The 20870-nt window shown below is 44.1% G+C and overlaps 2 protein-coding genes, 1 long non-coding RNA gene and 2 other non-coding genes across 9 annotated transcripts; 3 read left to right on the top strand and 2 right to left on the bottom strand.

Moving 5' to 3' along the window:
• The first annotated feature begins 1740 nt into the window (after window positions 1-1740).
• LOC112679203 (MIR396aHG) lies at window positions 1741-2451 on the top strand. The gene has a single exon (NR_157318.1). It is a non-coding gene; the product is annotated as an MIR396aHG (long non-coding RNA).
• On the top strand, window positions 1911-2047 carry MIR396a (microRNA MIR396a). Its single transcript, NR_121060.1, has one exon. It is a non-coding gene; the product is annotated as a microRNA MIR396a (primary transcript).
• Window positions 2452-6891: 4440 nt separating the features above from the next.
• MIR396e (microRNA MIR396e) lies at window positions 6892-7057 on the bottom strand. The gene has a single exon (NR_121161.1). It is a non-coding gene; the product is annotated as a microRNA MIR396e (primary transcript).
• A 2197-nt stretch (window positions 7058-9254) lies between these two features.
• Window positions 9255-13786, top strand: LOC100281250 (uncharacterized). Of its 2 annotated transcripts, XM_035966897.1 has the most exons (6): window positions 9284-9515; window positions 11125-11260; window positions 12568-12762; window positions 12847-12886; window positions 12983-13067; window positions 13417-13769. In XM_035966897.1, exons 3-6 carry the CDS (start codon window positions 12667-12669, stop codon window positions 13610-13612), a joined length of 417 nt encoding a protein of 138 aa, XP_035822790.1. In that variant the 5' UTR covers window positions 9284-9515; window positions 11125-11260; window positions 12568-12666; the 3' UTR covers window positions 13613-13769. The 2 variants fall into 2 exon arrangements, with proteins under 2 accessions (NP_001354811.1, XP_035822790.1); NM_001367882.1 differs by lacking the exon at window positions 11125-11260 and having other exon boundaries at window positions 9255-9515; window positions 13417-13786.
• Window positions 13787-14869: 1083 nt separating this feature from the next.
• On the bottom strand, window positions 14870-20682 carry LOC103654165 (putative clathrin assembly protein At5g35200). Of its 4 annotated transcripts, XM_020552730.3 has the most exons (17): window positions 19827-20682; window positions 19358-19685; window positions 18836-18961; window positions 18648-18717; window positions 18473-18570; window positions 17818-17959; window positions 17635-17735; window positions 17308-17391; window positions 17141-17191; window positions 16784-16849; window positions 16625-16690; window positions 16458-16538; window positions 16282-16359; window positions 15975-16118; window positions 15811-15886; window positions 15577-15695; window positions 14870-15495 (listed from the first exon to the last, which is right to left on the bottom strand). In XM_020552730.3, the coding sequence occupies exons 3-17, from the start codon at window positions 18926-18928 to the stop codon at window positions 15103-15105; spliced, it is 1662 nt and encodes a 553-aa protein (XP_020408319.1). In that variant the 5' UTR covers window positions 18929-18961; window positions 19358-19685; window positions 19827-20682; the 3' UTR covers window positions 14870-15102. The 4 variants fall into 4 exon arrangements, with proteins under 4 accessions (XP_020408319.1, XP_008679210.1, XP_008679209.1 ...); XM_008680988.4 differs by lacking the exon at window positions 19358-19685 and having other exon boundaries at window positions 18836-18956; XM_008680987.4 differs by lacking the exon at window positions 19358-19685.
• Between the last annotated feature and the right edge of the window lie 188 nt (window positions 20683-20870).

Genomic DNA, 20870 nt, shown 5'->3' on the forward strand with positions numbered 1-20870 from the left:
GGGCCCTCGGGCGAGACGTAAATGCTCTGGGGTCGGCTGCCCTTGCCCGAGGATGGGCTCGGGCGAGGCGAGATCGTGTCCCTTGAGTGGACCGAGCATTGACTTAATCGCACCCATCAGGCCTTTGCAGCTTTGTGCTGATGGGGGTTACCAGCTGAGATTAGAAGCCTGGGGGTACCCCTAATTATGGTCCCGATAAAAATTAATTAAACTTAAGAGTTATATGCCGTTGATAATATTAAAACTACATTAATCATAGATATTTTTTTAAAATGATATATATATATATATACATCATTTTATATTAAAATTATTTTCATTTACATAATTCATCAGTCATAGTCATAAGTTTTAGATGTTTTTAAAATATTTTATATGTAACATAGGTAGAGTTGGATAGAGAATCTCTACGGTGAGAGTTTCTCGCGGTGCTAGGGTTTAAATCCTCGCCATTCCCACCTCCACGCATAGGTTCTTACTATTGAAGCTCACAACCATATATATTCAATAAAAAATAAATATTCTAAAACGGTAGTAACACACAAGTAATTGGCTAGTAATATTCTAATATTCAAAATACGAATGTGGGTACATTTATCTAACATCTATATCTAAAATAATTTGACTCAAGCTATTAAATTATTTCTAGGACAGTGATATTAGAAAAATGAAATCTCGCGGCACACAAGAGTCAAAATATTGTGAAGTTTAACTAGTGTTTTTTAGTTGCACCACTATTTTTAAATAGTTTATTATTAGCAACATATGTTGTATTATTACTCTAGTCTATTATTTCATATACATTCAATTAAGGCCCCGTATGGTAGTCTCTTCCTCTGTCAGTTTCAGCCCTGGCTCTGGCACCTCTAAAAAAATAGCTCCCTCTTTTTTTAGGAAGAGCTATAGAAAGAGCCCATGTTTGGTTGAAAAATATAGCTTCTTATGTAGTTTCTCCTGCGATGTAGCGTCGACAAAGAAAACATGAGAGAGTAGAAGCTCCTTTCTCTGGTTCCCGGTTCTGTTGGTTTTTTGAGGAATTCCTCGCAATTTTCTAGAAAGAGTTTATCAAAGAGTCCATTTTTGATAGACTTTTTCAATAAGTCGATAAAATAGACCTACATTTAGATTTTTTATTCATTTTTGGAATTGACCGAGCTATCATTAGGATTAGGGTTATAGATGGCCAATAAACACGAAGCCCGCTGTTTGGGCCCGATCCAAGCCCGGCTCGGCCCGGGTCTATGCAGGTCCGGCCCGACACGAATAAGCGGGTCGAGCTCGGACAGAAAACTAAGCACGGTGGGCTAGCTCGGCACGGCCCATTTACCGTTAAGCCCGTTAAACTCGCTTTTTTGCACTAAACCATGTGCTTATCGGCCCGCTTTGCCCGTTTTTCGGCCCACTTTTTCGTGCTTACTGTACCAGGCTGGCCGTTTAGGCCCGCTGCGGGCCGGCTCGAACAGGAAAATGAGCCCGCATACTTAGATGGTTCGGTCCGATTTTTTAAAGTGCCTGACGGGCTGAGCTAAAACGGGCCGAGCCGCCCGGCCCATTTGGCTATCTCTAATTGGGGTTAACCTCTCTTCCCTTCCACTGGAACGTCACCAACCGTCCAACCCCAATGCCGGCGACTCGGTCCCTTCCTCCCCCGGCCTCTCTCTCTAGTCTCTAGGCTGCAGGCGTCGCTTTGGCCTCCCTCGTCCATATAAACAACCACCCTTCGTCTCTTGTTCTCTTCCCAAACACCTCACCCATGACCCATCTCTCTCTTATCTTCAAGACATGTCCACCCATCTCTCTTCTCGGAAATCCATCCTCCCCGCCCCTCCCCACGCCACCCCCGACCGATCTATTCGTAGACGGGGACGGGTTGAATAATTCCATGTGTACGCTGGTGATGAGCCGACGAGACATGGCCCTCCTTGCCGTCTTCCACAGCTTTCTTGAACTGCATGCCGCCGGCTGGTGGATGCTGCGCGCTTGAATTCCGGTCGATCCCAAGAGGCGCAGTTCAATAAAGCTGTGGGAAACTGCAGAGAGAGGCCACCAGCCGATCCGATCGATCGGATCGGATCGCGGCACCAGATCTCGACCACCGCCGGAACTGGGCGGGGGCGAAGCAGATGATGCGGCGATTAATTAACCGGCGTAGCAGCGGCTGGGGATCTACCTGCATCACGTCGATCCACCCGCGGTAGATCGATGGGACCGTCACAACAAGGACAAGGTACGGATTAGGTTTCTTGTACTGGTAGGAATGGATGGTGGTTATGAATGCATGTGTTGAATTCCGTACACGTGTGTGTGAGAGAGAGAGAGTGATGGTGCGTAGGGCTGGTTAATTTCGTCGTCTCAGCTTCTTTCCCGTGCAATTTAATCTCAACCTATGTATATACTACAAGAAAAGGGTTGTTGTTAATTACCAGTGTCTGAAATTGTGGTTTTTCTGAACTCCAAGTGGCAGTATACACATACCTTTGTTTCTTAATCCTTGCCGCACTTGACTAGCGGTGGTAATAAATCATGATCCAAATTGCTTTCACAAAATGATAGAAAACTAAATAAATTTTAGAATTATGTTTCGATCTTAATCTGATTCGATACTTAAATTTTATAATATAAAATTTAGAGCTCATTGTCACTATCTCTGCAATGTTCTGCATACGTTTTTTTTTAAAAAAATAGATAGATAGAGTATAGTAATATTTAGCCAGGGTCCGTTAGTTTCTTCCGGCTGGTCATGCTTTAATAATTGAGCTGCATGTTTTTTAAGCGATATCCATTTTTTTTTCTCATCATTGCGTGCACAGTTAGCGCAGATATATATTTTTTTTTATTTTTTTGCATGCTTTTATTCTCTGAAAGGGCGATGGGCATTTTCCAGGAACGAATAAAAAGAGCAGTGCGATTTGGCCTGTCGTTCTGTCGTAGACTGTGGGGCGATGTTTTTCTGGAAGCGTGCAATCTGGTAGATCTTTTGGTTGTGTAAAGGGAGAAAAAAGATGGCGCTGCTTGCTCCTGCAGCAGAATATGCATGCATGCATGAGGCCTCAAATCACACCCACCCACTGACCCACCCCACCCCACCCCACCCAGTACCTGGTCGATCTCTCTCTCACCTCTAGACTGCCGGCACAGGCGATGACCTAGCTACTACTACTACAGTACTAGTAGACTACTAGTGCTCACTTTCCCTCTCCTCTCTCTCTCTCTGGAACAGTAGTACCTGTTGTGCTTGCGTTTGCCATCGCTGCTGCATGCGTTGTGTCTGTGACTCTGTGTGCCGTGTAACGCTGGGCAAGCAAGCAACACTGACATGATGGCTTCTTCTTCCTCTTACCACTGAACAGTCCTGGTTCTTGGACTATCTACATGTCTCGAGGTGTGTTGTACGGTCTGGCGGAGGAGATGGATGGATGCATATGCATGCTGCTGCATCTTGTCACCCAGACCGGAAGTACAAACATTTTGCTGTAAAATAAAAATATATATACCTCGAAAAGGGACATGTAGTAGCAAGTGCTAGCTAGTAGGAAGACAAACAGAAAGTAGTGTGTGTGTGTGTGGGGTGCAGTTTCGGGGGCCGTAGAAGGCATGCATGGGCTGGCGTTCCCTCCCTCGTGTCGCCATGCCTGCACTCTGCAGCCTTGAGATTCCAGGGAATTTTTACTGGATTCCTTGCTGGAGCAGCCACTGCGCTTTGCTTGCTTGCAGTGAAATCCTCCGTATTCCATTATTATTCCTGGCGCTGGCAGCAGCCAGCAGCTAGTAGCAGGCTGGCTGGCTTTCTCTCTCTCTCTCACGTCCGGTCCACCGTGGCAGTGGCACCGTCCATCCATGACGTGAGCGAGAAGGCGAGTGAGATCAGATGCCCAGATCTGCAGAGAGGGGGGAGGGGACTGGAGAGGCCGGGGACGAGCCTCATGGGTCTGATTGGTGGGTCCCACTCCCGCATGCATCATGTATGCACCGGCCGGCCGGCCGGCCTACCTGTCACCGCCTCTCGCTGCGGGGGCTACAGGCCTGCCTGCCTGCCTGTCAGTGGCCCTCCCTTGTTGCCTTGTCCCGACCTATTAATTGATGCATGACAGATCGATCCATGGATGGATGGGTAGATTAGATCAATCATCGGTGTGGGTGTGGAGCGACGGCTTGAGACGTGTGTTTTTCGGCTGTAATCGGGAGAAAGAAAAAGAGAATGGTTGAACTTTCAATTCTATTGTTTTCATACTTTTGTTTTTAAAATTATCACAAAGACTTCGTTTGTTTGTAAGCTGATTTCTCTAGTCGGTTGTGATTCATGAGGACACAGCAACTTAGAGAAATATGTTTTAGTTATACTGTTCTTTTTTTATATAGCCTGTCTCCATCTATGTAATACAAGCAGCATTATCTTCGCAGTTAATCGTGGATGATTTGGTGGGAACCAATTCCACTAAATTGGTGTATGTGATTAATCATTTTTTGCGAAGCAATACACATTCACGTTATGTTTCATATAGTGCATCATTTTTGGAATAATACATAGCGGTTGTTACAATAGTCTGTTTATTAGAAAATTTCCAATAGATAATAGATGGTCGTGCCTCCATATAAAAAAATTACAAAGCCACAGATATTTACAAATATAAGTGCTCCAACAACACTAAGATATAAAACTAAAGGTCCTAGTGTCTCTTCTTCATCATCCCCTTGACTGAATGGATCTTTCTCAATGTCTAGAGAACGAATAACTGTGATATAGCAAGCTAGCCACAAATATTTACAAGACTGCTATATAATTTATAACACACATTATTAACCCTAAATATTATTTTGACTGGACTCAAGTATCTGTGACCAAGGACTATGAGAGTCTAACTGAGATCTCCAAATATGTTGGAGGAAAACTCCACAAGCATCTTGTTTGTCCATTAAATCTTGTTTATGCGGTAGAGTCGGGTTGCTTATTTGTACAATCCTTGTTGTTTATGTTCTAAGTGTTGGCATATACTTAAAGTAACAGGGCAACGTTCAAGGAAAGTTTATTTGTGTTCCAAACAAAGATCTTATTGTGCCCTTCGGCTTAAAATAGACTATTAATTAAACTCAGAATATACTTTAAAATTTTTCTCATGGTATTAACGAGGAAGGATTCTGTACACAGTTGTCGTCAATGTAGAAGAAGTCTTATCTATTCTATATGCATCAGTTGGTTCTTTTCCATAACTTTTGAGTTTTGCACAAAGTTTATAAAGTGCATGATTGTATCCCCCTACAGACTTGAAGTCTTGTAGGCGAAGATGGTTCCATTCATGTGTAGCTGTTGTTGTTCATACCGTTGTTGGAGAGCGATCCAAAAAAAAACACGTGAAGGCTAGGTCTGTGGTATATATATGAGGCGTATGATGTACTTGGTTTTATTGTTGGGTACTGAGTACCCTATTACCGTTGAACAATGACCTCCCAAAAAAATTTGTAAAGAGAGACTGACTTTGAGATCTATTGACCATGTGGGAAAATTATGTCCATCAAAAGCAAGTGATTCAAATTCTTTTATGGTGTCAACATTTGACATGTTGCCTCTTTGACGGGAGTTCTGCATCCTTTGTATTCTCCAGCTCCTTGACCTGGAGCAGTGTTAATAATGCATTTTAGAATGATTGTAATCAAGAGAAATAAAAATGGTTTAATTTCAATTGGTCGTATATTTATATGTGCTGAACTATTGCTAATAAATCGACTGTTGTCCATTCAAGGGCGCACTTGCGATTTGTGAATTGATGTGATGGGTCTATCAGGATATTGGTCATTCTACGCTCGATTTATGTCTGTAGAATAAATGACCATATGGCTCGTTTGGATCATTGGAATTGAATTTCATTCTAATACTATAATTTAGACATATATGAATTAAGCTAATTCGGTTTTATACAAAATATATTTGTATACTATTATTAGCAAGATGTCAGAGATATTTATGTGCTACATTTTTACTATAGATGAGTGAGACGAAGAGTGTCATGTAAGTTACAGAGTAGAAATAAATTTTACTAATGCATAAAATCATTTCCTATCCTCCACCTTATGAATTTGAGATATGCTTATATTTGAACTTTGGAAAGTGGTGGAATGTCAAATTCCAAACTAAATAAGTTACTTTATCGAGTGAATTTTAATTCCTTTAAAATGAAGGGATCCAAACGCCCCGATAGAATAAATGACAAATACTTTCTCCGTCTAAAAAAAACAACTTCTAGGTATAGTGAGGATACATTTATCTTTTACTAAATCATAAAGCTCACCTAATTTACCTTTCTTTTCAGAGTGATTAGTTGGAGTTCGCTTCTAAACTCACACATCCAAACTCTCATTTCAATGTAGGAGTATATGCATGGCTAACATGAAGCTATGTCATGAGTACATGCCTAATCTTTTCAGGTGCCACAATGCACAAATCTGTCTTGATTTACTTGCTACTGCAGTGTCGGCGACGGGTGTCGATGTGCTACAACTTTAATTAATCCTTACTCCTCCTTTCAGGTTCTATTTACGTTCCTCAGAAATATACGCAGACAAGCTTGGGGGGTGATGAAAAGGGAGAAAGTCACGCGCATATATAGGTAGCAGATGCAGAAGAAGAAAGCAAAACCGATCTACATTGCTCGACGAAATCAAACCAAGATGCACGAGCAGATAGCGATACTCACAGAAGCACGACGGATTCAGAGGAGTAACTTACATTTGCAGAAACATATAGATAGATACTCCCTCCGTTTCTTTTTAGTTGTCGCTGGATAGTTCAATTTTGCACTATTCAGCGACAACTAAAACGAAACGGAGTGAGTAGTAGATAGGGCCAATTTAACTTCACATCTCACTGCAGCATTACAGAGTTCTTGTTATGCCATTTCTTCCCACGGCTTTCTTGACCTTCTTCGGAGATCAGAGAGCGAGAGGCAGAGAATGAAGAAAGTGTTCGTGTACACTTTTGAGAGAGAGAGAGAGAGAGGTTCAAAGAAGCTATACGGCCCTTCTAAGAGAGAGAAGAAGAAGAAGTTCAAGAAAGCTGTGGAAAGGCATGGCATGGACCTGAAGAGTTGTTGAGTGGCTGCACATTGTTATTGCTTTCTCTGCCTCCATCCACCATGCGCGCTGCCATTTTGCATATTGCCTCTCTTGTTGGTCTCCCTCTCCTTATATAACCAAGAACCACTGCTATGGTCAAGAGGAAACACTATGGCTGCTGTACAATGCAGGAGACGGTAGACCTCGTCCTCATGTAGGAAGACATATATTAATTTCAGGCTGTCTAATTTATACAGTAGACAGGGGCAGGGTGTGTGTCTAAGTGTACGTACACCGGTACGCAAAGTACTCCAACAATGCATAGCGTAGGGCCAAGATCTAGGGACACTATGAGATCTACGGACAGACACGGCACGCAGGGGGGCGCAGGTGCATGCCAGATTACCAGCACCAGTCCCCCAATCTGCGCGTACTATGCAGCACTGCACTGCTCTGGACTGCATGGTCGCATGTCCTGCCACAGTTTTGCCTTGCCGAGCGAGGATACGAACGAACCAGCTTGTCTGGACGGCCTGCTGAATAACTGCCTCGTGGCTTGTGCGAGCAAGAGATTTGTCTTGTCAGTCCGAGAGTGGCTGGACAAGCTCCTCGCGAGGCAAGGCGAGGGCAAGCAGCGCCATGCTAGCTCGGACCCCTGCAGAAAGGCAGCCAGCAGGCCCAGGCCAGGCGGGGGTCACCACCATTTCGATCTACCCTCCTCCCCACTCCCGGTGCGATCGATCCATCCATCCATTGGGCACTGCACGATCTGCTACGGTACCGACGTACCGTTGTGCCTCACATGCACGGTGCAGACTGCAGAACCACGCATGTGGCTGAGTTTTATATAAACAACATCAAATTAATCGCGCGTTACGACGATACACAATCTTATTTGATGTATCGGCAGCTGAATTTTACATAAACACTAGCAAAGTAACCGTAGGTTGCGACAGCATATAATTTCCTTCAACGTATATGCGGCTCGAGTTCTATGCACCTTCTGATCCTCCAAATCAATATTCGTCCTCTCCAACTCATTTCACCATTCTTCTTTTCCAAATTTCCTCTCCTACCTATTAGTGAAACAGAAATAAAAAAAAAGCAGAAAAAAGATCAGTCGGAATCAATATCCAACGTTTTAGCTGGTAATGTCAATCAGTATCCAACGATTCCTTGATGTTCAGATCAAACAAACAAATAATAAAACATTTGTAAGTCAAGGAAGATATATCAAAGGCATGTTGAAGAAATTTAGAATGGTTAAATCCAAGACAATACATACACCAATAGGGACCAATGGTTATCAGGACTTGGATACGAGTGATTAAGTGAAGAAATGGTGGACCAAAAGGTATATTTGTCAATGATCGAGAGTCTACTTTATGCGACCACATCTAGACCAAATGAAATGTTTAGTTATGCTTGTGCGCAAGATTTAAAGCCGCACCAGAAGGAAGTCCTTTGAAAGGAATAAAGAGGATATTGAGGTATTTGAATCATACACAAAGTGTTGGACTCTGACATATCGAGGTGTTACAATTTGAATCAATTGGAATATTTAGAGTGTTATTATGCGGGATGCAAGGTGGATATAAATAGCACTTCGAGCACATGTCAATTGCTCGGAAGATCACTTGAGTCTTTGTCATCGAAGAAACAAAATTCGGTTACAATATCAACGATCAAACCAAAGTACATTTCCATGAAACCCAACTTTATAAGACTATAGAATCAAATTTACACTGAGTGCATTTACTTTGTGACGATAAATGTGTTGTCAAGATAGCCACCAATCCGTTACAACACTAAAAAATCAAAACACATTAGTATCTGACATCACTTCATTAGAGATTTGGTCCCCTGATGTGGACGGCCTTGTACTTTGTCTTTTAAACCCTCTATGTATGGTGGAAATAATTTTATTTTATTTTATGCCTCTTCATGTGAAAATAAACTAATTCTTGTAAATTCATGTATAATATCTGTGAAATTTATGCACCCTAAAAGGCTCTTAGTATTTTTAATGTAGGCTGCAGAGGGAGAGAGAGAGAAATGTTGGAGAAGAAACACGCAGCTTGTAACCTATTTCAGCTTATTTTGATATTATAGAAGCTTATAAGCTGTACAAAGACATGTCCTTCAATAAACTAGTGATTGAACACCCATCATAAGGGCCGCCACGCAACTAATACATCCATCCATCCATCCATCGCACCGCTTGGTGGGCCGTCCACATCACCAAACCTTCTGGCTTCTGCACTGCTCTCCTCCACCCCTCAACGAAGCCTCTGGTGCCTCGGCCACCGCAGCAGCCTGGCCCTGCCCCGGCCCCCGGGCGTGGTGTCAGGTCTCAGGTGTGGTGGCGCTTTCTCCTCTCCGGCACGGTGGCCGCGTCATCCCAGCTCTCCCGCGCGGCGGCGGCGGCCGTTTCCTCTCCTGCGCTCCTCCTGCCGCACACAGCCAGAGTACGCACCCCTCCTCCCTCCCTATCCTGGGTATCCCCTCCCACATGATTCGGTGGTTCGATCGGCGCGAGTTACTACCCGGCGTGGTTCGAAATTAGAATGCGCGATTAACTTGTACCTTAGGATTGGCCTGCGTTTGGATCTCTGGGCTGGAGAGAGCCGGGCCTGAGGGAGTGAATCACTTTGCTTCTGATGGGATCGCGCCGGAATTCGAATCGGATCGGATCGGCTTATACACAGGCCGCCCTGCCGCTGATCGGAATCTCTCTTCACCGTTCAGTAGTAGCAGATTTCATTGCTGCATGTCGAGCTAATTCAGTTTACGCATCATACCAATCGACGGTTCTGTCTGGGTCCTGCTAGAGTGCTAGACTGCTAGGCATGTGTTCTTCTTCATACTTAAAGCGGAAAAAATCATGTCCAAAAAGATTAGATGTTCCTTGATACTACTCTGTGAGTCACAAGGAAGTGCATGATACTAAATAGAGCTGGTAGCGGCTGCTTTCACATTAGCAGTCGTCTACTGCTTGTTAGAATTGATCTCCACCAACGGCCAACTGGGCCCTTGACCTCACGCCTTGATCAGGGCGTCCAGCCCAAGGTAGCAGACCGAAGACAACATATTGGAATGTAGCATCCGCTATTGCAAGCCATTATTGCTATTGTTAGGCCACTATTTTACTATATGGAGGATTCAAATGATGATGTGGATGATTCCAATGGTAATGAAAATGTTAAGATGGCAATTCGGAATATCATAAAGAAATGATGGGATGATTAATGACATTATTTTCAATTGATATGAGAACTTTGAGATAATTTGACTCCACATGCCTTCTTTATACCTTATTCATTTATATGCTTCTATGTGGTTTCATGGCATTAAATGCAATAATTAGCTAAAAACTTCTAATTATTCAAGAAAACAATATATTAGTATTGGTATATCTGTCATCCAAAAAATTGGTTGTTTTTAGTATTCCGCTATTGAACTTAGCATCCGTTATAGCATCTGCTATCTGCGATTCGCTACCAGACTTTAATCCGCTACGAAGCCGCTATCCGCTATTTATTACCTTGAGTAAGGCAAATGTTGAAAGAAGTGGAACTGACAGAAACTCAGACACCTGATCACGTTTTCCTTCAGCTTAGCTCAATTGCTCTTTGTGTTTGTTTTGCTGGATGTTGCTGTTCCCTGAGTGTAAAATCTGATGCAGCTGGTTCAATGTAAATACACTGATTCACTAGAAAAAAACAGGTGACAGAGGTTTGATCCTAGGGATGCTGAGGGCTTTGTATATATCAGCCTCCATGGCTGAATACTGCATATGGCAATCACAAGGTCATGACTGGGTCACTGTAGGTTGTCATTGTTGATTTTTCCTTTTTTTACTTCTTTCCACTCTTCACATTAATTTATTGGGGAGTTTGTTTACTATTTCTGCATCTCTACATTAAAAGTTTAATCAAAGGCTATTGTCCTTGTGGGTGGATGTGGATCACTTAGCAGTAGAGTAGAGTGGGAAGGAAGAGAAGAACAAAGTACTCCCTCCATCCGGATGACTTAGGCGTTTTAGCCCATTTAACTTGTCCATGCACTTTGACGCAGTCCGCACCCAGTTTCTCTGTCCGCACAAAATTTTCCTGTGAGACGCGTAGCAGGCGATGAGGAAGCGGCCCAGCTGGTTTGTTTTTGGCGCCAACGCGTACTAGTCGGAAGCAGCCCACCTTTTGTTGTAATCAAGGTGCGGAGTGTTAATTACGTTTTGTTGTAATCAACTCTTAATCAAGACAAAGCAGGGTTACATATGTCATTTTTCTTCTCCCTTAATTTGCCTTAAAAAACCTACAACGTCTAAGTCATCCTGACGAAGGGAGTAGGCAAGTGGGAATTGGTGAGGGCAGGATTGTTAGAATTTTCAGAATTCTGTTAGTGTTCATGCCTCTCTTCTCCCTCTGTTTGCCTAAAGTACTCTCTAGCTATGCCATTCTAGGCCTGTAATCATCGAGTTGGGCCTCCTATTCCTACTAGGCCTTGTAACCCGCACCCAGTGGCGGAGCTCTATAAAACTAACGCCCCGGGCCACTATAAAATATGAAGGTAACCCTAAAATATTGTACGGCTAAATATAACGCTAAAACAAAATATACCAAAAACATAGACTAAGATATTATTTACCTTAATTCAGTATCTAAAAATACAATAAACTTGAAAAAATATAAAGGTACCTAATTAGAGGTGATTTGGTCCTTTCTCGCCTCTAATAACTTCATCAACATTAGCACTTAAATTTGAACCTACACATTGCAAGTTAATTATTTGTATAAAATGAGAGATACAATATAACAATATAACTAATGAATGCAAAATTTTATACCACTTGAACAATCTAGTATTTAGCTCGCTCACTACAATCACTAGTAATAAAAAAGAAGTTGAGAAGAGTTTTACTGCTTAGTGCTTACAGCTAGTTGGAGTCTATCACCCTAGAGGCGTGTGGAGCAGTGGATGTGGATGGAAATTGGAATGGAGGCCGACTGCCTCACTGCAACACTGCCCGAGTGGGCACTGACGGCCGACGCTGGCCCTGGCAGCCTGGCTGGTTGGTCAGACCCAGACGACGGAGCAGCGGACGGCGGATGGGCACCGGACGACCGACGACACACGGGCGGACGGGCGCGCCGCGCGCGAAGCCAAGCAGGTGGAGGCGGCCGGCGAGCGCCGTCATGCGTGGTCACATGGATGCGCAGGCAGGCAGCGAAGCGGCTGGGAGCGTGGGATGGAAGGCAGCAGGCAAGGAAGAGTAGCAGGCCTTTGAGGCCGGTTAGGGTTTTTTTTGGGCTAAAATTCTCTCTATATACATAAACGTTTTGGGCTACGTCCCGGGCCACGGCCCAGGTGGCCCGGGGCCCATATCCGCCCCTGCCCGCACCGGCACCTCTCCATCTTGAACACTGTCTGTTGCCTGATGGTGAACAGTGTTGACATTATCACCCTGATTTTTAGTTGCTTCTCTGAAACTCATTGCTCGTATGTCTTTGCCCATCCCAGAAATTCCAGCTGAAGTTTGTTTGAGGATAGGCGACAGCTTTGCGAGTCCTTCGTGTTGAAGGAGAAATTGTAGCTGAAGTGAAAAAACAGCAGGGAACGATGGCACTATCACGAAGTATGAGAGCATGTTTGCACAGTGGAAGACTTGCACTTCTTGCCATATTGGTCTCTGGTGGAATTGTATTGCAAATCTTGGTAAGCATCTAACTTCAATATCTATGTGGCAGTTTGTTATCTTTTCCACTGTCACCTAAATTTCTATAATTCTTGCTCCTTCAGGCTTGTGCTCTCTATAACAACTGGTGGCCAATGCTAACAGGTTAGATTTTTTTGTGTAATGCTGGCAAACTAAGCTTATATCATCCTAATAATTGTTTGTAGGGACATCGTAAGTAATCCTTGACGTTTTGTGCAGTTCTCATGTACCTTATCCTACCAATGCCCCTCATATTTTTCCTGGGTTCTGATACTTCCTCCATGATGTCCAATGGGGGAGACGGGTAAGTGATTGTCTCTAGTCCAGGCTGCTGCTTTTTTCCCCTTAATCACCCCTGCCACCTGCTTTGGCACTATTTGTTGCCCCCAAAGATATGCATTGCCTTGCTGGCATTCATTTTTAGTAGAGATTCTAAAACAAAGGTCCTGAGCCATCATGGTTGGATTGTCTTCCTAAACAACATTTCTGGTGCACAAACGAATAGACTTCATTGCCATGAAACAGTCTGCTTGTTACGTGAAACCTAATTGCTGATTACATTCCCTAGGTTCTCTTTCACATCTTTCTAACTATATATATTTTTTCTTCATACATGGCAAAGTTAATTGGTGTTACCTTTCCTGCCACTGCAGCTGGGTGAACTTCACGAAATTCTTGACGGGCGCATCAATAGTAGGGAGCATCGCCATTCCGTCGATCCTGAAGCATGCGGGCGTCATTGGATGGGGAGCCCTGACGATGGAGCTGTCATCCTTTGTGGTCTTTGGCGTGGCAATCCTGTGGTTCCTCCAGATGAACGGTGAAGACGAGTACAGCGGAGTGTTCTAATCCAAACCTGCTGCTGCTGGTTCTCTTGCCAGCGTGGCACTCTGTGCATGGTAGTTGTGAACTGGGCTGTACTGCTACAACAGGGGAAGCATTGCCCTGGGACCTGATTTACTGACACCAGTACATGTTTGGTCTGCGATTTTTGTTTGTCCTCGTAGGTTTGCCTGACTTCCAGAATTTTGTTTACGTGGCCGTGGTATCTAGATGCTAAATTGTCAGCTGCCTCCAGCAGACCAAAACGGAGACGCTCGGCTCCGGTGCTCGCACGTTTCCAGAATCCACTGGGCGTACGGCACGGCACCTGGGCAAATGCGACCCTCATCCCTGACGCTCCCACGCCAGGAGCATCTGCGCACGCGTCTTCCTCCTCTCTCCCTCCTTTGCCCATCTTTACAAATACAATATTTCAGTAGGCTTTCCATATGCACAGCACAAAATGGCACGATGTTTGTCGCGCCAAGGACATGTTCGGCTCCTATGACTCCGATTTAGCTTCTCTTTAAGAGCAGCTGAGCAAGTGTTTTTTTAACAAATCATTTGATAAAACATCTCTAAAAATAACTCCGATTTAGCTTCTCTTTAAGAGCAGCTCTTCTATAGGAGCTAGTGTTTTTTTAACAAATCGGTTGGTAAAACAGCTCCTCACGCCAAGGGAAGAGCAAGATAGAGTGGGTGGAGGAAGCCGCTAGGAGCCAATTTTTTTTTGACTCCGGCTTCTTTATAGAAATAGCTTCGACTTCTCAGTGCTTTTTGTTAAGTTATTTTTTTATTGAGTCCGTTTAGGAGGGCTTATACAGAAATCGAAGCTGATTTGGAAGCCTTCTCAAACATGCCCTAAGTGTCTGTTTAGTAGGGCTCTATCCAAACATACCATTCGTGCTTGTTTGGGAGGGCTCCTAGGTGGCTTCGACTCTGGGCCTCCCAAACGACGTAAAAAAAAATGGCTCTTGATGGAGAGCACACGGAAGCCAGGGCCAACAAAAAGGCCCAAAGCCGGAGCAAGAAAAAACTGCCCGACGGCTCCTGCCTGTGCATCACGCTCTGCTGGCACTGCGCCGACGGCGCCCGGCACAGCGCGGTGCTGCCAGCGAGGCCGACGGAGCTCTTATAAGGGAGCTATTTTTACTAAACAATTTAAAAAAAAACACCGGCTCAGGCGGCTCTTATGGAGGAGATGCTTTATGGAGGAGCTGCTCTTACATAGAAGCTAGAACTATGAGTATTTTTTAAGGAGCCAGAGCCCTACCAAACAAGTCCTAAATTTGCAAGGATCGATACTATTTTAGTGCTTCAGTTCAAAGCCATCATCGCATCGACCATTATTGGTCATGAACATCAAGAATGTGCTCATATTGATGCTATATCAGATTTCTAGTTCTAGCCCTAACACAGTTCTTACAATGTAAAAAAAAATGCAAGAAAATAATGAGAAAAAACAAGAAAGAACGGAAGATGCCGGTCAGAACCAGACAGCAGGTTCTGTGCAACGCTTACATCATCCCAGCTCCAGAGTACGCGTTGCCCGCGTGGAGCTGCACCCCTGCACCATACGTGTGGGCGGCGGCGGCCGTATACAACGGATTGGAAGAAGCTTGCTGCTGCTGCTGCTGTGCCATCATCATCACAATCATCTGCTGCTGCTGCTGCTGCTGGAGCACGAAGGCATGTTGTTGTTGCTGCTGCTGCTCCATGGCAGCCATCTGGACGTTGCGGGCTGCGGCCACGGGGTGATTGGAGGCGTAGAACGGGTCGTACATTTGCTGCTGCATCACTGGGCCTGACGCTGGATTGGTCTCCCAAGGGTTGTAGCTTGCGTTCTGCTGCGCTCTTCGGTGCGCCTCGTTGTACAAGCTGTCGAGTGTAAGCAAGTCCAGCCCACCGGCCTGTAGCAAGTTGAGTTTAGTATGATCGCAGAGACGCCAAATGAAGTGTAAAATATATGTGAATTATCTCAGCTTGTATACCAATTTGCTTGGAGTGACAGCAGTCCCATTTGAACTGGGTGCAGTGACCAAGGCCAGCTCCCAGCTAGTCTCCACACTTCCAGAACTGGTAGTAGAAGCAGGTGCTTTTGGCGCATTATCTGCCACACAAATATAAAAAAAAAGAGTCAGTGAATACAATTCAGGACGTTTCTCCAAAACTTTGAATGGCAAGCAAAGAGTTCGATTCCATTTGTAGGATGTGTAAGTACATACCCTGTGGAACCATGGCCAAGGCCCCCGCATTCTTTTGATCTATTTCAGATGTGGCAGGGGTTGGTTCATTGATTCCCTGCCAACAAAAGACAGAAGTGTTAGGGCACATGACTGTCAACACATAAGGATCGACACCTTGTTAGCGCAGTATCATTGGAAATTACCAGTAAATCTGTTGGATCAGCTGCAGGTGGGACTTGTTGAACTGGCTCAGGCCCAGATTCTTGAGCTGGAGAGTGGGGAGGAGGCAGCGTTGGTTGTGATTCTTCAACTTCTGATTTTTTGCTGTCCTCTATGGCCAGTACAGCCTAAACACATAGAGATGGACATAAAGAGGCATAGAAATGCCGCCTTAAAATTACTTCAATAGAGTAATTACAAGAAACTTTTATGGAAGTAACAGAAAACTAAGATCCCAGGGAAATATCATACTGAAACAAAAATATCACAAAACTTATAATGCTCACATACCTGATTTCTTTGAACTGTTGAAGCAAGGGGAGCATTGCTCACATATTCCTCCATAGTCGCCAAGAAGGATGCAGGCGGCTGTATGTATTGGTGTTACCAATAGGTTATCAGTAAACTACTCAAACAGAAAACAACAATAAAGTACACACCAACTATCATAGGAATGCCAGCCAAACCTGTTCGATTTTTAGGAATCTCTCACCCCGCCCAATATGTATACTTTTACACACTTCATAAAATTCTGAAAGTTGTTCTGCCTGTACAGAAGTAAATGTGTCGTTTCTGATGTTCTAATAAAAAGGTTAATGAGTTAACCAACAGAAGAAAATAAATCATGATTTACCTGCTCGATTGCTCTTCTATACATGCCCAGTGCCCTTATTGCGTCATCTCTCTGCATCTCAAAGAACTGCAGTGTGCAGAATATGTAAGTTACCTCAAGAAAATAAAGGCAAATGGCATTTTTTTTCCTGATTTTGAACAGCAAGCTGAAAGTACACACCTTGTCAACAAGATTGAGTATCCCGTCATTGATGGCTGTTTGGATCCTAACACTCTCTAGAGCAACCTACCATTAATAACACATAAAAACAAGTTCAAGGAATGTTAAGATCACTAGTATAGTAGTATGCTACTAGGGGGTGTTTGAATGCACTAGAGATAATAGTTAGTTGGCTAAAAATTGATATTGAAATTAGCTAGCTAACAAATAGCTAGCTAACTATTAACTAATTTGCTAAAAATAGCTAATAGCTGAACTATTAGCTAGACTGTTTGGATGTCTCAGCTAATTTTAGCAGCTAACTATTAGTTGTAGTGCATTCAAGCACCCCCTAAACAAATGATCTGAAATCCTTACCATTGAAAGTGCATGCTGAATTATGACGTTATAAGATGACGCCCCTTGTGGCTGAAAAAAAGAGAGAGAAGATCAGCAAGGCACCTGTTAAATGTCAAATTGTCATTGACAACTCTGAAACACAAGAACTGATGTATTTCTACAGATGATAACAATAATTAAATCACCTGGCAACCAAGTAGTCGGAAAAGAAGCTGCTGTAAAGCTGGCAACTGATCGAGCAATCCATTTGTATCAAGATCCCGAATTTGCTATGGAAATAAGAGTTTTCATAAATAAAATCACAAGAAGCCCCTTGCAATTCTATGCTATAGACCAAAATCTTTTTATTCAGTATTAGGGCAGCACTCAATAATGCAACACAAAAAAACATAGGCAATCTAAAGCCTTGGTCTGCTCATAGAAAAAACTGATAAATCAAGCATATATAATACAACCTAAACCACGACCAAGTTTAGAACACAAATGTTATAAAACTGAATTAGACTGCATACCAACGGATCCTTTTCAACATCATAGTTCAGTACACGGAATGATTCAAGTTTCTCCTCCAAATATAAAGCATAATTGCGCACCCAAGCAGAGTAATCCCAAGCTGCATAACAACAAAATCACAATAAGTCCTTGTTAGCTTGAATAATAGTTGCAGCATCTGGTTGAAGTTAGCAACTAGGCACCTTCTGCGCTAGAATCGTCCTTAAAGTATGACAGATAGAGCATATGGGAGCTAGATCTTCCATAACTAATAAGCTCTTCACGGAAAGCAGGATCAACTTCCCGAAGAGCACGGTGTATGACAATTAATGTCTTCATAGCAACCTGTCAGATAAAATGGAAATGCAGAAGTTTAGTATCAATATCATGTCGCTTCTACTTTTGTGCATTACACTGAAACAATCTTAACATATTCATTCCCATAATAACCAAAAGCTAACAGTTTTTTTCCTCAAATGAAGGTTAAGCAGTGTGGATGGACAAAAAAACAATTATATTTTTCAAGAACAACTACTCAAGAACAGATCCATAGCTAGAAGAAACAATTTCGTTATCTGGGACAGATATGGAGTTCTCAACAAGAAAAAACAAGACATCATGGAGAACTAGTTGCATAACGTCAATGCATGGCAGTTAAATGGCACAAAATGAGATAACCCCTGAAGAAATGGAAGATAAATGTTGCGGTCCAAATGGAAATAACAATGGGGAGCTATGTTTCATCAGATTATCTTCTTTCTTCTTTAGGTAAATCCCATCCAGTAGATTTGAAGCGGGGCATAACAATCAACAGGACTGCTCATACATTAACATCAGCGAAAATCGATGTAGACCTACCGCCCAATTGCGTGTCTTTGAAAGACGTCTACCAAGGGCGCGGATGCAGTAGGCGACATCTGCCCGAGGCCTTCCGGGTGAAAGATGGTAAAAGATATCTGCGGACCAGGAATGTGTGAGCAGAGAGGCATGGTGGAAATTCACTAAGACAGAAGTCCATGATTGACCATCTCACCTCTCACGTATTTCTCCTTTGTTGGATTCTCGACATGGTTTGTGGCCTTCACAATAGCAATGTCCAGCTCCTGTGACAAGGACAGAATAGCAAGGAAAGAACAGTTCGTAACTTCGTATACATGACTCATGCAACAACGAGAGGTCCTGAAAAAGAGCTTTGAATTTGAGGCTGGCGATCATCAGTACCTTGTAATCGCTGTTTACTTTTGCTATGCTGACTGTTGTGGTGTCCTTAAGAGCCCCCATGTATTTCCTGATGCCCGTGCCACCTCCCGCCATTCTCCTTCACCTGCTGGGTTGCTAGCAGCTGGGCTGATTCAGATGCAAAACAAGAACCAAGAGTGAATACTGTAACTACAAATCCGCCTCGTCAAAAAAAAAGGAACACCTCAATCCAAAAAAAAACATGGGAGAAGTAGAAAACGAAATTGATTACATCTAACACCGAGAGAGAAAAGGACAAGGAAAAGGCAGAAATTTCATCGAGAATTCGAGACCGAGAAAGAGAAAGCGGGCGATTCGTCTGATAAAACCAAAGCCAAACTCACCAAAACCACAGCTTTCAACCACAGCTTTGAATAATTTTGAACACGAGAGAGAGAAAATGAGACACCGAAATATCGGCACCAACGTACGTACGCTTCGGAACAGATAAACGGTCTCCAACAGAAGAAATGCTAAAAAACGAAAGGGAACACAGTTCGAAACCTGATCAGTTGGTGGATTACCAACCGAAGAAACAAACGGTGTTGGAGCTGGTGCGAGCTGTCTAATTTTCTTCAGGTGACCACTGGTAGTTTTCTGGATGACCAGATTTTGACAACAACAAAAAAACGCGCACAAATACCAGTAGCAGTCGCACACAAAGAATGCGACTTGCGACTTGTCAGACACGGTGAGAAATTGAACGGCCAACCCCAGCCTATAGGCAACGAGGCCCAACTTTTTCTAGAACTAGAACGGGCCAGATTATGAGCAACAGAACAGAACGCCAAAGGAATGAATCGGGGAAGACAGCAACGCCGCGCACGACCAGCTGGAAGCAAAAGAAGAGGGGGAAAAAAAAGATCGAATGTTACAGAGCAGCGGGCGATCACCGTAAAATCGACCACTCCCCTTCCGAAAGGATCGGATGAAATGAAACGGAGCCGCCATGGAACGAAGGAAGCGAACGGACCTGGCGGGGCGCAGAGAGAAAGGCCCCGGGTTGAGCCGAGGAGATCGCCGGCGTAACGTAACTGCGGCGCAGGGGAGTCCGGATGCCGGAAGCAGGGGGCAGACGTCTGCCGGCAGGTCGCAGTGGCGGCGTCCTCCCTAGTCCCTACTGGTGTGGAGGGAGTCTGGAGTCTGGACAGGACGGAAGGGCTAGGAAGGAAGGAAGGAGGCGTGTGAAACGGAACGGGGGCTGGCGCCTTGCTTGCGGAGGGAAGGCGAAGCAGGAGCAGCTGGACCTGGACGCGGTCACTGCCGCTGCCGCGTGGTGGGTGACATTAGCACACGTGTTCCCGTGCGTCGGCCAGCCCTGCCTCTGACCAACGGACTCCCCTTCGAGTTGGACTTGTTTTTAGCTCGGCGGCGTAGGAGTAGGAGGTAGGCTTCCCATTGCTTTTCATTCTCATCATGGATGTGTTCTGTGTTGTCTGCTTTGCTTCCTTCTGCTTCTATCACTTGATCGATCTGGAGTTCTTGCGCTCAGATCCAATGAGCAGGCAGGCAGGCACGATCCCGACTGCAACAACAAGTATGGGCGTGTTCGGCTGGCTGCAAGCCGACACTGTTGCAGCTGTTTGGATTGCTGCAGCTGCAATCCATAGAGAGAAAAATACTGTAGAAGCCGCAGCCGCAGCCGGATTGTAGCCGCAGCAAGCCGCAGCGAACAAGATGGCGCTTGAGGTGGCTAGTTTGGTCGGTTAACATAGCTTTATGGTTGACTAGTTAGATGAGCATGCTACGGTTTCTATACCGATCATATAGGTATGCTTACTATGATTTAGTATAGAATTAATAAAGTTGACGATCAGCCTGCGATTTCACGCTCTTTTTGCATACGCAAGCCTTGCAATATTTGCCATATTGGCACGCTCCCTTTTTCATGAATACCAGAAGGCGTTTATTTGCAAGTTGACATACTTGTATTAGATTTGTTTATTATTAATCGGTACGTCGTCGTCGGAACAGGAGTTTCCTAGAATCATACTGGTGCGTTGCAATGAATAATGAT

Source organism: Zea mays, chromosome 4 (assembly GCF_902167145.1).
Source record: "Zea mays cultivar B73 chromosome 4, Zm-B73-REFERENCE-NAM-5.0, whole genome shotgun sequence".
NCBI classification, from domain to species: Eukaryota; Viridiplantae; Streptophyta; class Magnoliopsida; order Poales; family Poaceae; genus Zea; species Zea mays.